Here is a 23635-nt window from a genome sequence, read left to right as displayed (position 1 = left end):
AGTCAGCGATGAGGGAGCTTTGTGAACAGGGGCTACAAACAGGGAGTTTTGAGGGAGTTGGGAAGGGGGCGAGGTACACTCGCCATTCTTTAAAACCTTTACACAAAAATATTATCAAAACTTCCTGAGCTCAGGTGGGCCTTTAGGGGTTGATTGCATCAGAGGCAAGGATTTGAGCTGGGCCTAGCCTCAGCCTTATAAAAAAGGCAGCCAGAGTGAACGCAGAGAGCAGCGAACAGGGCAGCAGCCAACAGGTGAGTTTGCCTGGGAAACATCTGAGAGGAGCTCAGGAAGTATTTTAAAACATCTGAGGAATCTCTCAGAGTATGTCTACACTACAGCACTAATTCTAACTAACTTAATTCGAATTAGTTAATTCGAACTAAGCTAATTTGAACTAGTGCATCTAGACCTAAAAACTAGTTCGAATTAGCGTTTTGCTAATTCGACCTAGCATGTCCACATTGAGTGGACCCTGAACCGAGGTTAAGGATGGCCGGAAGCAGTGCCGGCAGAGCACCAGATTAGGACTTAGAGCGTGGAGCTGCTGTCTCAGGCTAGTCGAGGGCTGTGCTTAAAGGGTCCCGGCCTCCACCCTGGACAGACAGTTCTCAGGGGTTCCCCGCTCGCTTGTCTAACTCGATGAGGGACAGCAAAGCAGTCCTATCTTGGAGTGCCCTGAATGCCCAAACTCGGCACATCACAGCACTCAGCCATCAGCCCGGCTGCACTTGCCGCAGGCTGCCATCCGAGGGGAAGGGATCAATCGGGGGGCTGCAGGAGAGGAGCCTGCAGAGCCACCCCAGTCCTCCCCATCGGGGGCTCGTATCCCATTCCTCCCTCACCTCCTTTCTTTTACCCCTTCCTAGCCCCCCTTCCTGATGTACAAAATAAAGGACACATTTGTTCAAAAATAGAAACTCTCTTTATTTAACAAAAGTGGGGGGGGATTAGCCTCTGGGGAGACTGGGAAAAGGAGGTGGGAGAGGGGAGGGGAAAACCTGGGAGGAGGTAGCTGGAATGGGGAAACCAGGGGAAGAAGGAGGAGGGGAAGTATCAAACTATGGTACGCCATATCTTCAGTACTGTGTACAGATGTGATCTCCTCACGTCAGAAAAGATGTTTTGGCCTTGCAAAGTGTTTCGAAAAGGGCAACTAAAATGATCAGGGGTTTGGAACAGGTCCCATATGAAGAGAGGCTAAAGAGACTGGGACTTCTCAGCTTAGAAAAGAGGAGACAGAGGGGGGACAGGATAGAGGTCTATAAAAGCATGAGTGGTGTGGAGAGGGCGCATAAAGAAAAGTTCTTCAAAGGAAATGAATGGGTAGCAGGCTTCAAACTAATAACAGAAAGTTCTTCTTCACAAAGCAAATAGTCAACCTGTGGAACTCCTTGCTGCAGGAGGCTGTGAAGGCTAAAACTGGAACAGAGTTTAAAGAGAAGTTAGATAAATTCATGGAGGCTGGGTCCATGGAGTGCTATAAGCCAGGGGATAGAAATGGTGTCCCTGGCCTCTCTTTTGGAAGGCTGGAGATGGATGGCACGAGACAAATGGCTTGGTTATTGTCTTCGGTCCATCCCCTCCGGGGTAGCTGGTGTTGGCCGCTGTCAGTAGACAGGCTACTGGGCTAGACGGACCTTTGGTCTGACCCAGTACGGCCGTTCTAAGCTCACGGCTGAGGGTCGGGGGTCTCAGTGGACCACCTTGATTTTCATGCACACCTGCTACTGGGTGGCCAGGCTGGCAGCTATCCTGCCCTAGATGTCCACTTCCTGTGCCTAGTGTGGAGGTCGTGGATGAGGTCCATTATGTCCGCACTAGACCAGGCGGGCGCCTGCCTCTTGCAGCCCCGGGCAGGTTCCTGGGAGCCGCCAGCCTGGTCCTGGGAAGAGGCGGAGGACTGGGTGGCAGCGGATGTCTGGCTCGTGCCGTGCCAGGTGCAGGGTCTGCTGGCTGGATGCTGGCAGGCTTGCACCTGGCACGGGCACCGTAGCCAGTCCGTGCCCGTTTACGGGCTCCGGCGCTGGAGGGGGGCAGAAGAGTTTCCCTGGTGGTGCCCAGAGTGGACACCAGGGAAAGCTGGGGAGGGCTAGCCTCCCACTAGTTCGAATTAAGTGGCTACACAGCCCTTAATTCGAACTACTTAATTCGAACTAGGCGTTAGTCCTCGTAGAATGAGGTTTACCTAGTTCGAATTAAGCGCTCCGCTAGTTCGAATTAAGTTCGAACTAGTGGTTTGCCTGTGTAGTGCCTATTAAAGTTAATTCGAACTAACAAAAGTTAGTTCGAATTAACTTTGTAGTGTAGACATACCCTCAGAGAGAAGGCAGTTATGGATAGCGATAAGTCTGCTGTTACCTACACAGCATATTGTTGTTACCTACACAGCATTGATCTGAGGAAGTGGGTCTGGCCCCCGAAAGCTCATCACCTAATAAACCATCTTGTTAGTCTTTAAAGTGCTACATAGTCCTGTTTTTTGTTTCAGCTACACCAGACTAACACAGCTACATTTCTATCACTATTCAGCATATGCCATGTTTGTCTTCCTCCCGGAAGATAGAAAGGATTTCATCTGCACTAAGTGCAAGATGGTCACCATTTTGGAAAAAAAAATAGAGGACTTGAGGACCAAGTATCAACCCTATGTTCCCTCAGGGAAGATGAAGACTTCCTTGAGAGAAGGCAGCATTTAATCTTACAGGCAAAGCAGGCTGAGGAGCCAGTGAGGGTAGTACAGGACAAGGAAGAAAACTGGCAGCATGTCACCTCTAGGGGTATGTCTACACTGCATTCCTCTTTTGAGAGAGGAATGCAAATGCAGCCAAGGGAAACTGCAAATTATCGCAGATTTCAATTTCCTGCATTTCATTTGCATAATCGTGTCTGGCCACTATTTCTAAATACCCTATTTCGAGTTAAAAAACGCTGTGTAGATATGGTTATTCTGAAAGAAACCCCTTCTTTCAAAATAATCTTTACTCCTAAAAAAATTAGGTGTAACGGTTATTTTAATACACACCCTTGACTTCAGAAAAGCAGACTTTGACTCTCTCAGCATATGTCTACACTACCCTCCTAATTCGAACTAGGAGGGTAATGTAGGCATACCGCACTTGCAAATGAAGCCCGGGATTTGAATTTCCTGGGCTTCATTTGCATGAAGCCGGCCGACGCCATTTTTAAATGCCGGCAGTTCGAACCCCGTGCCGCGCGGCTACACGAGGAGTACAGCTAGTTCGTATTAGGAAGCCTAATCCGAACTAGCTACTCCGTGCCGCATGTAGCCGCGCGGCACGGGGTTCGAACTGCCGGCATTTAAAAATGGCGCCGGCCGGCTTCATGCAAATGAAGCCCGGGAAATTCAAATCCCGGGCTTCATTTGCAAGTGCGGTATGCCTACATTACCCTCCTAGTTCGAATTAGGAGGGTAGTGTAGACATACCCTCAGAGAACTGATGGGCAGGATTCCCTGGGATGCTAACATGAAGGTGAAAGGAGTCCAGGAGAGCTGGCAGTATTTTAAAGAAGCCTTACTGAAGGTACAGAAAGAAACCATCCCGATGCGCTGTAAGAAAAGCAAAGACGGTAGACGATCAGATTGGCTTACCAGGCAAATCCTTGGTGAGCTTAAACACAAAAAGGAAGCTTACAAGAAAGTGGAAACTTAGACACATGAGGAATATAAATATATTGTTTGAGAATGCAGAGGAGTTATCAGGAAGACAAAAGCGCAATTAGATTTTCAATTAGCAAAGGATGTGAAGGGTAACAAGAGAGGTTTCTACAGGCATGTTAGCAATAAGAGGGTAATCAGAGAGAGTGTGGGGCCCTTATCTGATGAGAGAGGTAATTTAGTGACAAATGATGTGGGAAAAACTGAAGTACTCAATGCTTACTTTGCCTCTGTCTTCACAGACAGGATCAGCTCCCAGACTAATGCACTAGGCCATGAAGTATGGGAAGGAGGTGGACAGCCCTTGGTGGAGAAAGAACAGGTTAGGAACTATTTAGAAAAGCTAAACATACAAAAATCCATGGGTCTGGATTTAATGCATCTCAGGGAATTGGCAAATGAATTGCAGAGCCTTTTTTCGTTATCTTTGAAAACTCGTGGAGATCAGGAGAGAACCTGGATGATTAAAAAAGGCAAATGTAGTGCCCATCTTTAAAAAGGAAAGAAGGACAATCCAGGACTACAGACCAGTTAGCCTTACCTCAGTCCCCGGAAAAATCATGGATGGGATCCTCAGGGAATCCATTTTGAATCACTTGGAAGAGGGGAAAGTGATCAGGAATAGTCAACATGGATTCACCAAGAGCAAATCATGCTTGACCAATCTGATCAGCTTCTATTATGAAGTAACTGGCTCTGTAGATATGGGAAAGATGGATAGAAAGATGGATGTCGGGCCCAACAGGTTGTGATCAACGGCTCGATGTCAGGATGGCAGTTGGTTTCTAGTGGAGTGCCCCAAGGATTGTTTCTAGGCTGGTTTTGTTCAACATCTTTATTAATGGACTTGATGAGGGGGTGGATTGCACCCTCAGAAAATTTGCAGATGACGCTAAAGATATGGGGAGAGGTAGATAAGTTGGAGGGCAGGGAGAAGGTCCAGAGTGACCTAGACAGATTAGAGGATTGGACTGTGATGGACCAGGCACAGATGAGGGCATTCACTCAGGGCGAATTGTTCAAATTCAGGGCTCCTTACAGCCACCAGACTGGTGACCTTTCCAAACAGGCCACAAACCAGTCCCACAGAGCACTCCAGCAGCCTGCCTGAAGCCTCACGAGCAAAACCCCTCTGACACTCCGGCAATAGCCGTTCCCCAGATGGCTCCGGGCCTTATACATAGGTGGGGGGTCTTAGAACCCAATCCCATCTACCCCAAACCAGTTCTGTCCAATTCCAAGAAACCAGCCACAGATCCCAAGTCAATTTAGCCTCCAGATCTTACCCACAAATCATGCTGAGCCAATCCTTTAGCATCTAACATCTAAAGGTTTATTGCTATCAGAAAGAAAAGCATGAGAGTAAGGTTGTTAAAGGATAATACTTTACATGCATCGAATCTCCCAGTTCTCGATGCAAGCTCTAGCAGAGATGTTATAGCTGCTGGCTTAGAAGTCCTTAGTTGCACATCCTAGGTTAGGATGGGTCCACAGTTCTTTCCGGCCCTTCGATCCCTGCACTGCTGCCTCTGGGATGAAGTGCTGAGCTGAGTACCAAGATGGAGTCAGCCACATGGCATATTTACACCTCCTTCCTGGTCTCTTCTTGGCTGCAGAATGTCACCTGGCCAGCAGCCTATCCCTGTGTTCCCTGCTGGTAGCCCTTAGGTGTCGGTCACCATTCCCGAGGTGTGTCCTTGGCCTATTGAGTGCTATCGTCCCACAGGGACTCGCTAATTAGCGTGTTCATAGGCCGGGCTCTGCCCAATGCTCAAGCACATTCAGAGAGACTTCCAGTCTCCATACAGATTAGAGATTCCTAACTAGATACACAGACATTATACAGATATATAAAGAGCAGATACAGAATCAGAAGAAAATAAGATTTTGTTTGACCGCTCACATGGCCCCCTTTGTACCACTTTTGGGGCGAACACCCCCCCTTGGGTGCAGCAGTGACCCAGCTGCTCCCCTCACAATCCAATAACGTGACATGGGCCAAAAAAAATCTGATGAGGTTCATCAAGGACAAGTGTAGAGTCCTACATTTGGGATGGAAGAATCCCAAGCACTGTTACAGGCTGGGGACTGACTGGCTAAGTAGTGGTTCTTCAGAAAAGGACCTGGGGATTACAGTGGATGAGAAGCTGGATATGAGTCAACAGTGTGCCCTTGTAGTCAAGAAGGCGAATGGCATATTAGGTTGCATTAGGAGGAGAATTGCCAGCAGATCTAGAGAAGTAATTATTCCTCTTTATTTGGCTGGTGAGGCCACATCTGAAGTATTGTGTCCAGTTCGGGGGCCCCCACTATAGAAAGGATGTTAATGTATTGGAAAGGGTCCAGTGGAGGGCAACCAAAATGATTATGGGGCTGGAGCACTTGACCCATGAGGAGAGGCTGAGGGATTTGGGCTTATTTAGTGTGCAAAAGAGAAGAGTGAGGGGGGATTTGATAGCAGCTGTCAACTTCCTAAAGGGAGGTCCCAAAGAGGATGGAGAGAGGCTGTTCTCAGTAACAGATGGCAGAACAAGGAGCAATGGTCTCAAGTTCCAGTGGGGGAGGTCTAAGTTGGATATTAGGAAAAACTATTTCACTAGCAGGGTGGTGAGCACTGGAATGGGTTACCTTGGGAGAGGGTAGACTCTCCATCCCTAGAAGTTTTTAAGTCTTGGCTTGATAAAGCCCTGACTGGGTTGATTCAGTTGGGATTGGTTCTGCCTTGGGCAGGGGGCTGGACTTGATGACCTCCTGAGGTGTCTTCCAGCTCTATGATTCTATGATTATGATCAAGAGCAGATCCAATGTTGTCTTTTCACAGTGGTATGTATTACACTAACTTATGTTTGAATGTGAGCTCTGTACCCTAGGATTAGATAAATAAAAGTACTCTAGAGATGGGAGTGAGACCAGCATTACAATGGCAGGAACATGTAACTGCCTATGTATATTATATCTAGCTAATATCAAATCACTAGAAAAACTTATTAGAGTAACCAATGTTAACAGTGCTTCAAGACTACAATTTCATTTTAACAAAACACTCAAATATTTGTCCACAAATTTGCAGTTTCTGTAGAATATACAGACTGAGTTTTGACTTTTTGATAAGTATATCTATATTATATTTAATGTTCACAGCTACACAGTTTCTTTTTAAAAAAAAAAGATGAATAGCTTTGTCATCATCAATTACATAAATGTATAATATGGGAGATTAAAGCATTTAGTGTTGAATGGCTAATTTCAATGATATTTTTATGTCACTTATGAAAATAAAGTAAGTCTGGGGTAACTTATTTCACTCACTGTTTCAATTCACGTTCTATGACACTACAGAGGAAAAAAAGGTTTTGAATCTATCCATAACTGTGTTTACTTTTGCTTTAGTTTTATTTACTCCTGGACACTCAATGCTGATGCTCTTCTGAACTCCTGGGAACTGGAGCCTGTGGGAGCAGAAGTATTCCAAATCATTGCAGTGTTTCCAGAATTGGTCGAAGTCACATCCACATGTGGTGCCCTGTGCTGCTTGCTCTGGGATGTGCTCACAATGCTGTCCACAAGGGAAGGGCAATTCAATTTTCCCTTCTGTGCTCATCTGGGATCAGTAGAGGCACAGGTTCTGGCTAGAGTGAGCAAAGCAGGGAACTGCGGAAGGCCTCCTGGAGGCCAACAGGCTTGATTTTTCACCCAACGCTGCGTCTACCCTACTGTAAATTCAACCATTCAAGGTTGGGAATATTGTTGCTCTCCTGAATATCAGGAGTACTGAAATTGACTTCCATGGCCCTTAAAGTTGATATGACAGGTTTGGTAGTATGGATGCATCACTTACGAAATTGACCATGTGGCCAAATTCAATGCACAGTCCTAGAGTACCCTAGGATTAAGGGTTCAGAGTCCTCCATAAAACCTACTTCTCGACTAAAGATTTCTAATCCTGATATTTTCAGAGGTCTATAAACTTCATGTGTTCAATTTTTTTCTTTTGTATCCTATTTAGAAACATCTTAGAAGTTACTATAGTATGGAGTTTCCTTGATTTTCAAATGGACTATGTGCAGAAGAAATAATGCATGTCACATTATCTGCTTGCTGGATCAGTCCCTTAGATGGTAAAGTCTTCACTTATATTGCCTAGCTTTTTGTTCTTTTCTAACTCATTTTATGGACTTACCCATTATACCATAAATAATACAAACCCAGTTTGATGTCTGTCTCATATCTCTCAACAGCTATGGACAATAAGAAATATTCTTATAAATTGCCCCTTGTAGTCTGGCATAGCTATATGCCCTAATAATCCTTCATAAATAATTTTTGAGACAGATCTGAGATCACAATTCCCACTGTCTTTGACTTTGCACATCAAACCATGCTTACTCAGGCAACCCTAAGCAAACATAGAAGTGAGAGCAATAGGAATCGTGGCATATATATATAAATCATACTATTCACTGACAGTATTTGTGATATGAAACTCCATATTCTCTACAATTATATTATTATGATGTAAGTATGGCATAATTATGATTTATTTGATGCCAGATAAGTTGTAAGGTGTCACTGAATAAGCTATGTTTTGCTGAATAGGATTATCCTATTTGTAAGCATGTATCACTTTTGTATCTGAAGTTAAACATGCTGGCAAAAGTTTTTCCGTTAAAAGTATTTCCACAAAAGAGCATCTAGAGTGGCACGGATGCTTTTGCGCAAAAAGTGTTTTTGCGCAAAAGCATCCGTGCCCAGTATAGACACGCTTTTGCGCAAGAAAGCTCCGATGGCCATTTTAACCATCAGGCTTTCTTGCGCAAAAAATTAAGGTGCCTGTCTACACTGGCCCTCTTGCACAAGCATTCTTGTTCAAGAGGGCTTATCCCTGAGCAGGAGCGTCAAAATATTTGCGCAAGAAGTACTGAATTCTGACATTAGAACGTCAGTGCTCTTGCACAAATTCAAGCGGCCAGTGTAGACAGCTGGCAAGTTTTTGCACAAAAGCAACTGCTTTTGTGCAAAATCTTGCCAGTCTAGATGCACCCACTGATCATATATCTGTATTTCAAATGTAATTACACCTGCGTAATGCCCATTAGATAAGATCATTTCAGTCTAGATGGTAAGTTGGGAAGGGCTTATTCAGGGCAATGGAACACGAGAAAAAATAATAGACTTTCGAAGAAGCTTATCTCCCACTAGGTGAGCATTCCTTTGTGTGTACTTCCCATGTGTGTTGTTCAGGAGCAGCCTTTGGAATGACAGCTGTGGACTACAAACTGTGGCATGTTGGGAGAACTTCCTGGTTCCTGCCAGGATGTACCCTCTGACCCCAGCAGGGTCTTAGCAACTGACTGAACTGGAAGCACATAGCCTACAAGCAGAGAGCAGGTTGCTGATCTGTAATCCTGTTCTGTGTTCTTTACAGAATAAAACCTGTTCCTGGTAGCTTGTCTGAGTGGGTCTGGTATGAGGTGCACATATTGAGGGTGCTTCTACAGTGCATCCTTATTCTGGAATAACAATGCTAGCATCTACACAGCAATTCTGTTACTTTGAAAGAAAATCGAAATAATGGATGGCTTTTTCCAATGTTTGTAAACCTCATTGTACAAGGAATAACGTCTCTTCTGAAATAGCTGTTTTGGAAGAGGGTGTGTGTGGATGCGGCCCAGGGAGTTTTTTTGGAATAAGGGACCTCCAGGAAATCCCACAGATGCCCTGCTGACCACTCTGTCCACACTCCTCAGGACCCGATAGTTCCTCTTCCCCTGAAGCTCTTAAAGCTGCAGACACAGGGAAAAGAGCTTGTGGCAGGAAGCTGGCCGCCACAGCACAGCTGCCACTGCACATCATCTAGCCAGCATGACAGACCCTCAAGCCTCCAGGAAGGCAGCTGTACGTGGCTGCTCAAAGGCCCTTCCCTCCTGGCTGGGCAGTGCCTAGGCGGGCACTGAAGCAGTCCTTGCTGGGGTCGACGTGTCCAGCATATGGCATCATTAGGCACGGCACGAGGGAGGCTGCATCCCCCACAATGCACAGTGGCATGTCCATGTCCTCGACCTTAATGCTGCACTTGGGGAACAAAGCATCAGCTTCCAGCTTCTGGAAAAGGCTGGTGTTTCTGAACATGAGGACATTGTGGTCCTTTCCCAATCAGACGACAAAGATCTCCAAAGACTGGCTGCAGTGGTCGACCAGGGCCTGTAGGACCATCGAAAAGTATCCCTCAGGTGAATGTATTGCGATGCCCAGTGATCAGGGGCCCAGATAGGGATGTGGGTGCCATCAATAGTCACCCTGTACAGTTGGGGAAGCCCATGGCAGCAAAGCCGGTAATGATGGGGTCCACGTCGCCAAGGTGGATGACCCTGTGCAGCAGGACAGCGTTGATGGCCCTCACCACCTGCAGAAAGAGACAAACAAATAAACAAAGGGGTGTCAGAGCCCTTGGGAGGTCCCTGAGCTCTTCCCCCCCCAATCCTTTCCAAACATACCAGGAGCACACCTTATATAGCTTGACCCCCTGGCAGGGATAGATGAGGGTGGGACTGGAGAACCACCCAGGGACAGGGACTTCCTCTCCACTCTCCCCCACCCACACACTACCAACTCCCTCTTTCCCTAGGCTCCATCTTTCCACTATTCCCCCCCATCCTGGGACTGCAGCCCAAGAGTGCCATACCTGCATGTCGAGGGCCCCAACGGTCAACTTCCCCACGGTTCCCAATGACTCAGTAACTGTCCAGCGCGGCGAGCTTCCAAATGGCAATAGCGACCCACTTCTCCAGAGGTCTCATCTGCATGTCCCATCATGAGAGAGCTGGGGCGAGCCAGGCACACAGCTCCAGGAACATGTCCTTTCTCATATGGAAATTCTGGAGCCATTGCTGGTTGTTCCACCACTCCATCATGAACTGGTCCCACCATTCAAAACTTGTGTCTAGCCGCTAGAAGCAGCACTCGATAGTGGGGTGTATCTGAAAGAGCTGTGCTCCTAGATACATGTTGAGGGTCTCCTCAAACAGGGTCATGCTCCTGAAGGGCTTGGAGTGCAGCCTGCAGAAACTGCTGCAGAAACTTGCAGCACAACAGTCAGGGGCCGTCACATGCACAGAGGCAGCTCCAGTTCCAGAGCTAGGAGTGCTGAGGTGTCCAAAAACAGGGCAACCAAAGCACACAGTGGAAGTGCTTTGCTGTCCCTCAGGGTATGTCTACACTACCCCGCTAGTTCGAACTAGCGGGGTAATGTAGGCATACCGCACTTGTAAATGAAGCCCGGGCTTTGAATTTCCCGGGCTTCATTTGCATAAGCCAGCCGGCGCCCGAACTATCTGTACGCCTCGTGGAACGTACAGAATGGCTTGCTAGTTCGAACTATCTAGCCCGTGCCGCGTGTAGCCGCGCGGCACAGGGTTCGAACAAGCCGGCATTTAAAAATGGTGCCGGCCGGCTTATGCAAATGAAGCCTGGGAAATTCAAATCCCGGGCTTCATTTGCAAGTGCGGTATGCCTACATTACCCCGCTAGTTCGAACTAGGGTGGTAGTGTAGACATACCCTCAGAGAGCTAGGCAAGCAGGAGAAGAACCTGAGAAATGGCTGTACAGGGGAGTCCCTTTAAACATGCATCTCAGATAGCCTCAGGCAGAAGTTCCAGGCAGTCACTACTGACCTAATGCCCTGCCTGAACCTGTTCTGGTGGTCTTAAATGCGAGATAGCATCCAATCAGTGTGGACGCTCTATTTCAAAATAGCAAATCACTATTTTGATGCACTTTTTGTGTATACACACTATTTCATAATAAACTCTTTTCTAGAATAGCTTATACCAAAATGAGCGTACAGTGTAGATGTACTCTGACATACAACGTAGAGTACACAAAAGAGCCTCAGGCCTAGTCTCCCAAAGTTGTGTAAAAAGTCACAAGGCTTTCCCTTACGTTGAATAATCTTATACTGGGCTAGTGGGCAGGAGGGGCTACACTATGAACACTCCAAACAGCTGGTGAATGATGGCTGCTATGACTCTACAATGGACATGTAACCAGGTAACATGATGCTGGATGCCATATTGGGATGTCAGTATTTTTCCACAAACTGCTCTGAAAACCAACCTTTAGGAGCAAATGGTTCCCACCATATAAAGCAATGTATGGCAGGAAGCCATTTCATCTGGTGTTCTTCACTTTCCATCCAAGAAGTAACCTGGAAACATCTGAGGAAAAAAGATTGATCTGCTCGATCCAGGCTAAAGGGTCCTGTGAAGAAGCAATTGGGGATTCTAAGCTGTAAAGCAAATACAGTTTGCCTCTTAAGAATCTGCAGCCTGCTTGTATAATCTCTTAGGGTAAACTTCTTAGTGTATGAAGCGTAGTTTCATGTTGTGTTTATTTACTAGGTAGTTTTCTTTGATTTGTTTGTTATCACTTATAACCATTTAAAATGTATCTTTTCCAGTTAATAAATCTGTTTCTGCTTTACCTAAGCCAGTGGGTTGGACTGAGGTGTGTGAAAATCATAACATACGGACCACAGGCTGTTGTATACTCCTCTCCACAGTGAGGAATGAAGCAAATTTTATGAGCTTATGATGCACAGTTCCATGCGCAGCATGAAACAATATAATTTGAGGTTTATACTACAGAGTGGGTGCATGCCTGAGTACCTAGCAATTGCCCTTGCTGTAGCCTTCCTATGTCTCAAAGTTGCCACAGGACTATTCATTGGCCACAACTAACAAAAAAAAATAGTATCATAAAGCTTCCGTGGGCAAAACCCACATGGTCAGATGAGCTTCCTATGCGTAACTGTTCAGAAAGCCTGCATATAACTGGATGTGTATGCCTTTATCTGTATGTTTGTTGGTGAAAGTGCAGGATGGAAAGTATAATGGACAGGAGGAGTTCTGACCTGGGGTTATACTCAGATAGCTAGCAAAGATGTTGGGCAGGATGCTAGGAGAACCAATAGAGATAGGGGGATAAAATTCGAATTTGATATAGATTCCTTGTCTGCTTTCTTTGTGTGGGAGAGAAAAACCAGGAGTTGAGAGAGACAGAATGATTTAAACCCAGGCAGGACTACCATGTCCCCAAGGAATTTGGAGCATGAGAGTAGACTGAACAAAGAGGAGATTGGAAGTACGTAAAAGGGAAAAAAGTGGATCTAGTCACATTCAGGGTATTTTCTCTTTGTTTTGTGGTTTGGTTTGAACTGCTCTGTGTGAATCTATGCCTCCCCTCCCCATTTACAACCTCACATTGTTCCCAGAGACTTTTCTCTGTGTTTTCAGTAGTTGTTCTGTAACATCTAGCAACCAAGTTTATCTTTTGTTTTGTAATAATAATCACTTTTTTTTAAGATGATCATTTGATTCTTGTCCTGGAAGGTCTGTCTGTGTATATCTGCATGCCTCAGACTCAGCTACCAGAGACTGCAGCTTGTTTTCTTTTCAAGCTTTTTTGCAGCAAAAGAGGTTGGGATACCACTGGGGGTTTCAAGTGTTCACCCCTGGCTTTTAGGGATAAAAAATCATTTGATGATGGCAGCTGGTTTGTTTATTTCTCAGAGTCACCGAATCTGTGATCTTGGGAAGTTTTGGTAATCGGTGCTTGTAAAGGCAAGGTTTTTAAGCCGTTTTGCACTTTCTGCACTCCAAGTGCCAGAGTGGAACAGACCTGACAAAGAGCTTGGCAGCTGATCACTGCAGTACAATGTGAAAGGGAGCCTTGACGGTTGGGTCAGAGGTTCAGTGGTACCTTAGTTCCTGGTGGTACCCCAGGGGAAACCCATCACACTATTATATAATTAAATAGCACTTGGGACACTTGATTTGGCTTCAAATCATAGTAAAACCTCCTTTTCCACAATAAACCCTCAGTTTTACGTTATTTAGGGTATGTCTACACTACAGCACTAATTCAAACTAACTTAATTCGAATTAGTTAATTCGAACTAAGCTAATTTGAACTGGTGCATCTAGACCTAAAAAATTAGCATTTTGCTAATTCGAACTAGCATGTCCACATGGAGTGGACCCTGAACCGAAGTTAAGGTTGGCTGGAAGCAGTGCTGGCAGGGCATCAGGTTAGGACTTAGAGCGTGGAGCTGCTGTCTCAGGCTAGCCGAGGGCTGTGCTTAAAGGGACCCAACCCCCACCCCGGACAGACAGTTCTCAGGGTTCCCCGCCTGCTTTTCTACATCGATGATGGACAGCAAAGCAGTCCTGTCTTGGAGTGCCCTGAATGCCCACACCCGGCACATCACAGCACTCAGCCATCAGCCCGGCTGCACTTGCCGCAGGCTGCCATCCGGGGGGAGGGGGGGAAACGGAGGACTACAGGAGAGCTTCCACCCTGAGGAGCCCGCAGAGCCACCCCAGTCCTCCCCATCGGGGGCTCATACCCCATTCCTCCCTCACCTCCTTCCACTTACCCCTCCCTAGCCCCCCCTTCCTGATGTACAAAATAAAGGACACGTGTGTTCAAAAATAGAAACTCTCTTTATTTAACAAAATGTGGGGATTAACCTCTGGGGAGACTGGGAAAAGGAGGTGGGAGAGGAGAAGGGGAAACCTGAGAGGAAGGAGCTAGAAGGGGGAAGCCAGGGGAAGAAGGAGGAGGGGAAGTATCAAACTATGGTACGCCATATCTTCAGTACTGTGTACAGATGTGGTCTCCTCACCCCAGAAAAGATATTTTGGCCTTGGAAAGGGTTCCAAAAAGGGCAACTAAAATGATCAGGGGTTTGGAACAGGTCCCATATGAAAATAGGCAAAGAGACTGGGACTTTTTAGCTTAGAAAAGAGGAGACTGAGGGGGGATATGATAGAGGTCTATAAAATCATAAGTGGTGTGGAGAGGGTGCATAAAGAAAAGTTCTTCATTAGTTCCCATAATATGAAATAATATAAGGACTAAAGGACACCAAATGAAAAGAACGGGTAGCAGGCTTCAAACTAATCACAGAAAGTTCTTCTTCACAAAGCAAAATAGTCAACCTTTAAACAGAGTTTAAAGAGAAATTAGATAAAGTGATGGAGGTTGAGTCTATGGAGTGCTATTAGCTAGGGGGTAGAAATGGTGTCCCTGGCCTCTGTTTGTGGAAGGCTGGAGATGGATGGCATGAGACAAATGGCTTGGTTATTGTCTTCGGTCCATCACCTCCAGGGTACGTAGCGTTGGCCGCTGTCGGCAGACAGGCTACTGGGCTAGATGGGCCTTTGGTCTGACCCAGTACGGCCGTTCTTATGTTCTTATGTTCTAAGCTCAGGGTCGGGGGTCTCACTGGACCACCTTGATTTTCATGCAAACTTGCTCCTGGGTGGCCAGGCTGGCAGCTATCCTGCCCTAGACAGCCACTTTTCTGTGCCTAGTGCGGAGGTTGTGGACGTTGGAGGCCTCCCCCCAAACCTGGATGAGGTCCACGATGTCCGCACTAGACCAGGCAGGCACCCGCCTCTTGTGGCCCCAGGCAGGCTCTTGGGAGCCGCCAGCCTGGTCCCGGGAAGAGGTAGATGGTTGGGTGGCAGCGGGTGGCTGGCTCGTGCCGTGCCAGTTGCATGGTCTGCTGGCTGGGTGCTGGCAGGCTTGCACCTGGCACGGGCACTTTAGCCAGACCGTGCCCCTTTAAGGGCTCCGGGGCTGGGAGGGGGGCCGAAGAGTTTCCCTGGTTGTGCCCAGAGTGGCCACCAGGGCAAGCTGGGAAGGGCTAGTCTCCAACTAGTTCGAATTAAGTGGCTACACAGCCCTTAATTCGAACTACTTAATTCGAACTAGGCGTTAGTCCTCGTAGAATGAGGTTTACCTAGTTTGAATTAAGCGCTCTGCTAGTTCGAATTAAGTTCGAACTAGCGGTTTGCATGTGTAGCGCCTATTAAAGTTAATTCGAACTAACAGCTGTTAGTTCGAATTAACTTTGTAGTGTAGACATACCCTTTGTAAGTAAAAAGTAAGTTATTCCTTTAAGTTTACCAGCTGTAATCAAATGTTTGAACAAAGTTTTTGGTCAATACAAACCTTAAGGATATTGCATCCTATTGTTTATATAAGAAATAGTCACATGATACTGAGTGATGTGGTGAGCACAATTAGCTTTTACTGTTGTCTTAAGCCTAACTCAGTGGAGGTGGTTTGATTTTAAAAATGCATCTTAGAGGACAGCTAGGTTGTCACCCCCCTCTGCAAAATGGAAGAAAAAGGATTCCAAGAGGCCAAGTTTCTACTTCTTAAAAAATCTCCCATTGTTGTTAAATCCATTTTACCTCATGGCACAAATACAGCATCATTCAAATATGTTGAGAAAAGGAGTGGGGGGGGGGGATGTTGTTGGTGCGTGTGAGAGCAGGAGAAAAAGGACTGTAGTAAAAATAAGACAGCTTATGTTTGACATCTGATTAAAAGAACCCTGGGCCTCCACTAGCCTTTACTGATTGTCAGAGGGGCTAAATCTGTTTTTCAACTCTAAACTGATGTAAATGGTTTAGGCTTTCAGGCCTTAGGAAGGGGCATTGAATGCTAAGATCCATGAGAGGGCTATAGTCCTCCATGTCCACTCTAGTTTGATTCTAAAAACATTTAATCAGCTAATGAACAGCCATTTCACCTGGATTACCTTGAAGATTTTAAAGCCATTGGCAAATCAAGATGTGAGCAAAGTCATTCTTATCCTCATGCATTCAAATTACCAGATATTTCTAGTGTTCTTCTGGAAAAAAGTCATGTGCCTGAACAATTACATTAATTGGATGGCCCATTACAAAACTAGTCTTCCTTATATTTAACACGTAATTCACATCAAAAGTAGGGCTGTCAAGAGATTAAAAAATTTAATCGTGATTAATTAACAGCTATTAAATGTGCGATTAATTTCGATTAAAAAATGTAATGACAATTAAACACATGATTAATCGTGTGCACCTCCGGGCAGTGCTGCATGGAGCCTAGGATCAGCTAGATCCTGGGCTCAATGCAGCGCTGCCACTTTGAAGCGTCAGGGCAATGTTTCCAAGGGGCAGTGCAAGGTGGAGCCTGGAGTCAGATGAAGTTTTCAGCTGACCCCGGGCTCCATGCAGCGCTGTCTCTTGAAGCGCCGCGGTGGCACATGAAAGAGGCAGTGCAACACGGAGACCGGGGTCAGCTGAAAACTTCTTTAGTCTTTAAAGTGCTATCAGACTATTTGATGTTTTTTTAAGTTTACCCCCTGAAGCTTCAGAAATAATCAAGTCATCCTTATATTCTACTAGCAATGGAGCAAAAGTTAAAACAGATTCCTGAATTTGCTCTATTATTTGAAACACAAATTAATTCCCCTACATAATGTTAAATAATTTATAATTTAATTAGTATATTATATTAGTATATTATAATATATTATTTTACACTCAAGAAAAGTTATCAATGTAATCCAGATTGAGTTGAAGCAAGTCTGAGTTCATTACAGCTCCCAGATATCACTTTGTTAGCTGGAGAGCAGGTTTTTCTACTCTGCAGTAGAGTAGGTATCTTAACTATTACCATATATCATCCATTATGAGGTAGTTCTACATGACAGACAAAGCGGAAAGGCAGAAGCAGCAGGAGGAAGACTACTACATGCTCCATTAACTTCCTATAAAATGAGTAGCCTGAAGCTCTCAGAAAAGCTTTTCTGGTTTTGTAGGTTGCCTTAATCTGGTTAATGCTTTCTACTGTTTCTGGAAATAAAGCAACTGCTTTGTATAAAAAGCAATTGAGCCATGAGGCCCAATTTACTTAGTATTTGAACTGTCCATGTGTTACTGTGTTTTAGCTATAGGGACAAGAATCAGGTTGGAGAGGAGACAAAAAAAGCATGTTATTTTCTAATGAAGTCAGGAAAATACTCAGACTACATGATTGTTCTATTGTTAATCAATCACTGCACTGGTTAATGAAGTTCATTATAGCAAAGTGGAATACAGAGTGCTTTGGTTCAACATGAAAATGCTTTGAATTTCCAAACTCATGAGCTGCGTCTAGACTGGCATAATTTTGTGTAAATACTTTTAACGGAAAAGTTTTTCTGTTAAAAGTATTTGCACAAGACAGCGTCTAGATTGGTCCTGGAGTCATCGTTAGAATGATGCGCTTTTGCGCAAAAGCGCATCTACATCGGCAGGATGCTTTTGCGCAAAAGCAGAAGCCCGGAACCATTTTGAAGAGGGCAAAAGGGCACCAGCCCTTTCTGGGGGCGGGGGCTGGAGCTCCTTTGAAACACGTGCTTAAAGGGATCTCCCTGGCCAGCTGTTTCTCTCCTGCTGCGTACTATAGGACCTCTTGCAGGAACTGACAGCCGTAGCAGTTTTGTGGTTGCCCTCTGCCTTTTTGGACACCACTGTCTTGTGCCTTTTTGTGCCTTTGGCTGATTTTTTTCCATCTACCTTGTTTTTTGTGCCTTGGAGCTAGGGGTGGCCATGTGCCTGCTCTGGCCCCTTGCGGCCATTTTGGAGTAACTGCAGCTGGCGCTCCAGGCTCCTCTTCCAGGACCTTGAGATGCAGATCGCTCTGGACTCCCTCACCAGGGAGGCCATGGCGTCCCTGTGGCATCCCTAGCACACCATGGAGAGGCCACTCTTGAGACTGGACACCAGTACCGACTGGTGGGACCGGCTGGTCCTTGGGCAATGGGACGACCAGCAATGGCTCCAGAACTTCCGCATGCAAAAGCAGACGTTCCTGGAGCTATGTGCCTGGCTCGCCCCTGTGCTCCAGAGAAGCACCACCCGGCTGTGGGCACCCATCCCCGTGGACAAGAGGGTCACCATCACACTGTGGAAGCTGGCCACCCCGGACAGCTACCGATCGGTGGCACACCAGTTTGGGGTGGGCAGATCGACCATCGGTGCCGTCCTGATAGAGGTAAGTCCTAGGGGGAGTGGGATGGGGGGAGGGTGCTGCACTCCATGCCAAGGGGCAGGCAAGACTCCAGACTGGGTCACTCAGGGGTTTGGGCCGTCCCTCCCTTGCACAGGCCTGCTGGTGGGGGGAGGGCATGGGGCAACGGGGCCCTGGTGTGTGTGTGTGCATGAGGACAGAGGGCATCACGGGGGGGGGGGGGGGCCAAGAGGGCACACATTCATCCTTTCATCCTGCCTGATGTGTTCCCGTGTTTCTCTGCACCCTTCTGCAGGTCGTCCATGCCATCAATGACGTCCTGCTCCCGAGAGTGATCCTCCTGTGCGATGTGGAGGCTATGATGACTGGTTTCGCTGCCCTCGGGTTCCCCAACTGCGGGGGAGCCCTGGATGCAACCCACATCCCCGTCCATGCCCCGGAGCATCGAGCGGCCCATTAACAGAAAGGGGTACTTCTCAATTGTACTCCAGGTCCTCATGGACCACCATGGCCGCTTCCTGGACGTTTATGCGGGCTGGTCCATCAGGGCACATGACGCCCACATCCTCCAGAACTCCAGCCTGTTTCGCAGGCTGGAGGCGGGCACTTACTTTCCCCAGCGGGAATTTGCTGTCAGGGACGTGCCCATGCCCACCTGTGTTGTGGGGGATGCGGACTACCCCCTGCTGCCTTGGCTAATGTGGCCCTACACGGGGTGGCTGGACCACAACTGGGCCCAGTTCAATGACCGCCTCAACCGGGCCTGCAACCAAGTCGAGTGCACCTTCGGGCGGTTGAAAGCCCGGTTCCGTTGCTTGCTCACGTCTCGCGATGAGTGAGCAGAATGTCCCGGAGGTAGTGGCCGCGTGCTGCATGCTCCACAATCTCGTGGAGCTTAGGGGGAAGGCATTCCTCCCGGCATGGACGGCAGGCGAGGGCCAGGCCTACGAACAGCCCCACACAGCTGCCATCCGCCAGGCGCACCATGATGGGGTGCGCATCCGGGAGGCCCTGACAGACATGTTCTCCCAGGCCCCATAGTAGGGTTACCTCTGTCTCTCTTTACAACTCCCTCCCATCCCTAACCCTTCCCCTGTCCCCTCCCCTTACCCTTCCAATAAATAACAACACAGGTTTTTTTTAAACACAAGCTTGGAACTTTTTATTTACAATGGGGAGCGGGGAGATGTAGGACGGGAGGGGGAGGAGACTTTGAACTGGGAGAGGGAGGAGCTACTTCTGGGAGGGGTGGCCCCTGCGACTGCTTCTGTGGGGGCAGACCTGCACATGGGGGGTCAGGCCGTGTCAGGGCAGGCAGCACAGGGAGGTAGGCAGGAGGGGCCATTGCAGGAGTGGCTATTGCAGGAGGGGCAGGAGCAGGAGGGGGCATGGGCAGTGCTAGGGGAGAGATGGCGGGTGCATGGGGTAAGGCCATGCCATAGTGAATGGTATGGCCAATGTGTGCGGTGAGCGTGGATATGGCATCCACCATGCGCATGCTCTGGGCCTGGAAGGCGGCCTGGAAGGTGTTCGACAGCCTGCACGTGGCGCCGAAGGAGCTGGTCCTGCTGCCGGACCCGCTGCCTTGGTGGTTGGGCAGTGGGGGTGCTGCCGCTGCCGCAGGGCTGGAGGGTCCCCTGCTTTTGCTTGGTCCCACTGCAGGGAAGAGAAGAAAGGATGCGTCAGTCAGGCAGCCAGGCCACTGTCCCCACACCTCATGCCCTCCACCCATGAGCCCAGGTGACACCACAGTAGTGTGGCTTGGGCCCACTTGGTTACCCCCCTGGCCTTCTGTTGTATGTTTGCATACAGGACCGCCCCTGGAGTAGGGTCCTCCTCCATGTATTGTAACCACCGGTCTGTGTCCTGGCCCCGTGGAGGGTGGGAGGGCGCTTGTGTTGTCTTCACCTGTGGAACTCCCTGCTGGTGGAGGCTGTGAGGCTTTGGGCTAATCAATGGTGTTTGACAGGGAGCGAGATGAATCCCCACACAGTGCCTGGGAGCACATCTGTCAGATGTGGTCTGGGCTCTCAGATCCCCATCGCATGGGATGTCTCCTGGACGGAACCAGGAGAGTGACTGGGGAGTGTACCATCCTTGCAGCGAAACTCAGGTGGCTCTAGGGCCAGCCCGAGCGCTTACCTCCTTCCCCCTCCCGTTAGCCCTCACACACGTAGCCCAGGGACATGTGTAGCTACAGTGGGGACTTCCCTTGGGGAGCCAGCCAAGGCACCGGGAGCATGGAACAGCGTGCCGTTCCGCGTGCTGCACTCTTGTGGAGATGTGTGGCTCTAGCCTGAGTCCCTGGGACCCTGGCTGGTTCCAGCCGGCATCCACCCTTCCCCCCTGGTCCTACCGCATGTGAGAGAGCAGCATGGTCCCAGGCGTGCCCTGCAGCTGCCTGCCGCAGCCATGTCCCACTCGGTTACCAGGCTGCACATGGTTGCACATGCTGCTTCCTGCCTAATGCTTCACAGCGTGCAGCTCACGCGGCCTGAGTGACATGCTGTCCTCCTTCCCCCTCCGGGTGCCTGGCTCCCGCCCTCACTCCCCGCCTTTGTGATTGCAAAGTGTAACACTCACCGGTGGATCCATTCTCCGTCTCTGAGGATGCACGGGAGACGTTGGGACTGCCGGAGGGGGCCTACTGGGTGGCAGTACTGGCCTTGTCCTCCGATGCACTGCTGTATCCTTCTCCTGCCTTGGTAGTCCTAGTGACGGGGGGCACATGCTGCTGTCCACGGGGACACCTGATGCCTTCTGGTGCTGGCTGGCCCAGGATAGTGTGGAGCCGTTGGTAATGGGGGCAGGTGTCGGCTCCTGCCCCCTGGCCCTCACTGGCCTGGACGTAGCCAAGGCACAGCATTTTGACTTTAGCCCGGACTTGTTCCAGGGCCTGGGCTGGATGGCCCTGCTGGGCGAGTGCGTGGGCCATGCGGGAAAAGATCTCCGCGTTCCGGCACTGGAAGCAGGTCTCATGCAGGTCCTCCTCCTCCTTCCAGAGGTCCATGAGGGCTTCCAGCTCCCCCGGGGACCAGGATGGGGCCCTTTTTTTTCTGGCCCTGGGGGCCTCCTGTGCTGGGGGTGCGGGTGGCTGGTCCCCACCTGGAGCTGCCATCCTGCTTGGGGGGGTGTCTGCTGGATGGCAGGGGCCATGTGGCAGAGCTGTGCCCAGAGGTCTGAGAAGGGCTCCTGCCTTGTGACCTCAGCAGCCGGCATCTGCGTCTGCTTTAAGGAGGCTCGGGTTACCAGGAAGTCTGAGAGCTGATTGTGGCTATGGAGCCTCCGAGTGTCCACTAGGTTTTTTTTTCGTTTAGCCTGCTTTTGCGCAAAACGTCTTAGCTGCCTGTCTACACTGGCCCTTTTGTGCAAAAACATTTCCGCAAGAGGGCTTTTTCCCCAAACGGGAACGTCAAAGCATTTGCGCAAGAAGCACTGATTTCGGACAGTAGAACGTCAGTGCTTTTGCGCAAAAGCAAGCGGCCAAAGTAGACAGCTGGCAAGTTAGATCTTGCCAGTCTAGACGCACCCTAACAGATTAAAGACTGTCAGATGTATAGAGGCTCCATGCATCTGATAATGTGGGTTTTACTTCTGAGAACTTATGCCCAAATAAATGTTTTAGTTTTTAAGGTGCCACAGGGACTCCTCATTGTAATATCAGCAATAAACAAAATTATTTTTCACGCCGATCTTAATAAAAAAATCAGAATATTATAACTACGATTATAAATATTTTAGAAAATTACTGAATACCCAGGTTGGTTTGTGTGTGTGGGGGGTGGGGGGGAGGGGAGAGGGGTTTGAAGTGGAGGGGGAGGAACCTTAGGAAAGTGTAGTGACTGTTTTCTCCACGTGCAAGCACAGAATCTCCAAAGATGAAGCCAGACCAGAGAATGGGCTGGTTATATTAGTTCAATGGTAAAACAGCAGACTGCACATTTTACCGGGCAGGTCAGGGACAGGTCCACCAACAGAACCAGAGATTAAAAGAGCAGCGGCGATAGCTGGAGGCTTAGGCCCCTTTGAATTGCTGTTGGAGCACCACTCTGCAGCTATGAGGGCTGGGCGGGGAGGGAAGGGGGAAGCACACTACAGTCTGGGTGGCACTAAGGGCTGACTGCCCTCAGCTCTGCCCCTTCCAGGGGCACAAAGACAGATCCCCCACACACCTTGCCCTGGGGCCCATGGTGGCTGTCAGTACCCTGGTCAGGCATGAACAGTAAATCTTTTCTGCTCAATGGACTACTTGGAGAAGGACTGGATAAACATGAATTTCAGTTACCTTGCAATCAATACAGAACAATCGCAGACTCACAGAGATTGTCTTGTTATTCAACCCTTTCACAGCCATAGTTCAATTCAGTACTACTTGGGTTCACTGTACCTTATTAAGCTGTCAACACTGTCAGGATCTTGTGCTGCCACTGTACCAATAACAGTTCCAATCTTTGCATTTTCATAAACTTCCATGACATAGAAAGGCATAGAGAAGATTGGCGGTTCATCCACATCCCCAACAATGATCTTCAGCATTGTTACATCTTTAAATGGTCCCAAGTGTGAAAAGCGGAAATCAAGGTGTGTATTTGCGCCTTCTATATTAAGAGTATAGGATTTCTTTTTTTCATAGTTGAGAGGCTGTTGGGAGAAGAAAGATATGACAGTAATATGTTGTGCCTTCGTTTAACTTACCTGCAAACAAAATTTTTTTCAGTTTTGTTAGAAAGACAATTAGAGAATGTCTACACTCTACTAAACCACATACAGCTGCCCTTTAGCAACTCATTTGGGCTTATGGGCCTATAAAATTGCACTGTAGAGGTTTGGGCTAGGACAAAACACAGGAAAAAAATTCTAAATGTATATTTCACTTCTTTTTACATCCATTCACCCATTGAATCATAAGTACAAATTAAATTACAATAATGAAATGCTAACTTTGCAACTATACATTCAAAGTCAGGAAACATACAATTTATGGTTGCATATACAATCTTAGTTCTGCCTTCTAGTGTTATTAATGTTTCTTAATAAAGTTTTCTTTAAACAATTTTAGATATTCATGTTTACCATCTGGTACTAGTGTGTAGTACTGGGTGTAA

General features: G+C 47.9%; 1 protein-coding gene across 5 annotated transcripts in view; it reads right to left on the bottom strand.

Moving 5' to 3' along the window:
• CDH18 (cadherin 18) overlaps positions 1-23635 on the bottom strand; it is a 1055536-nt gene that overhangs the window by 103562 nt on the left and 928339 nt on the right. For all 5 annotated transcript variants that reach the window (XM_075921433.1, XM_075921430.1, XM_075921429.1 and 2 more), the window contains one exon: positions 22918-23171. In XM_075921433.1, coding sequence (XP_075777548.1) covers positions 22918-23171 — 254 coding nt within the window. The remainder of the gene's footprint in view (positions 1-22917; positions 23172-23635) is intronic.

Source organism: Pelodiscus sinensis, chromosome 2 (genome assembly GCF_049634645.1).
Source record: "Pelodiscus sinensis isolate JC-2024 chromosome 2, ASM4963464v1, whole genome shotgun sequence".
Classification (NCBI taxonomy): Eukaryota; Metazoa; Chordata; order Testudines; family Trionychidae; genus Pelodiscus; species Pelodiscus sinensis.
The sequence above is the reverse complement of the archived record's forward strand: the minus strand, read 5'-3'. Positions and strand labels throughout refer to the sequence as shown.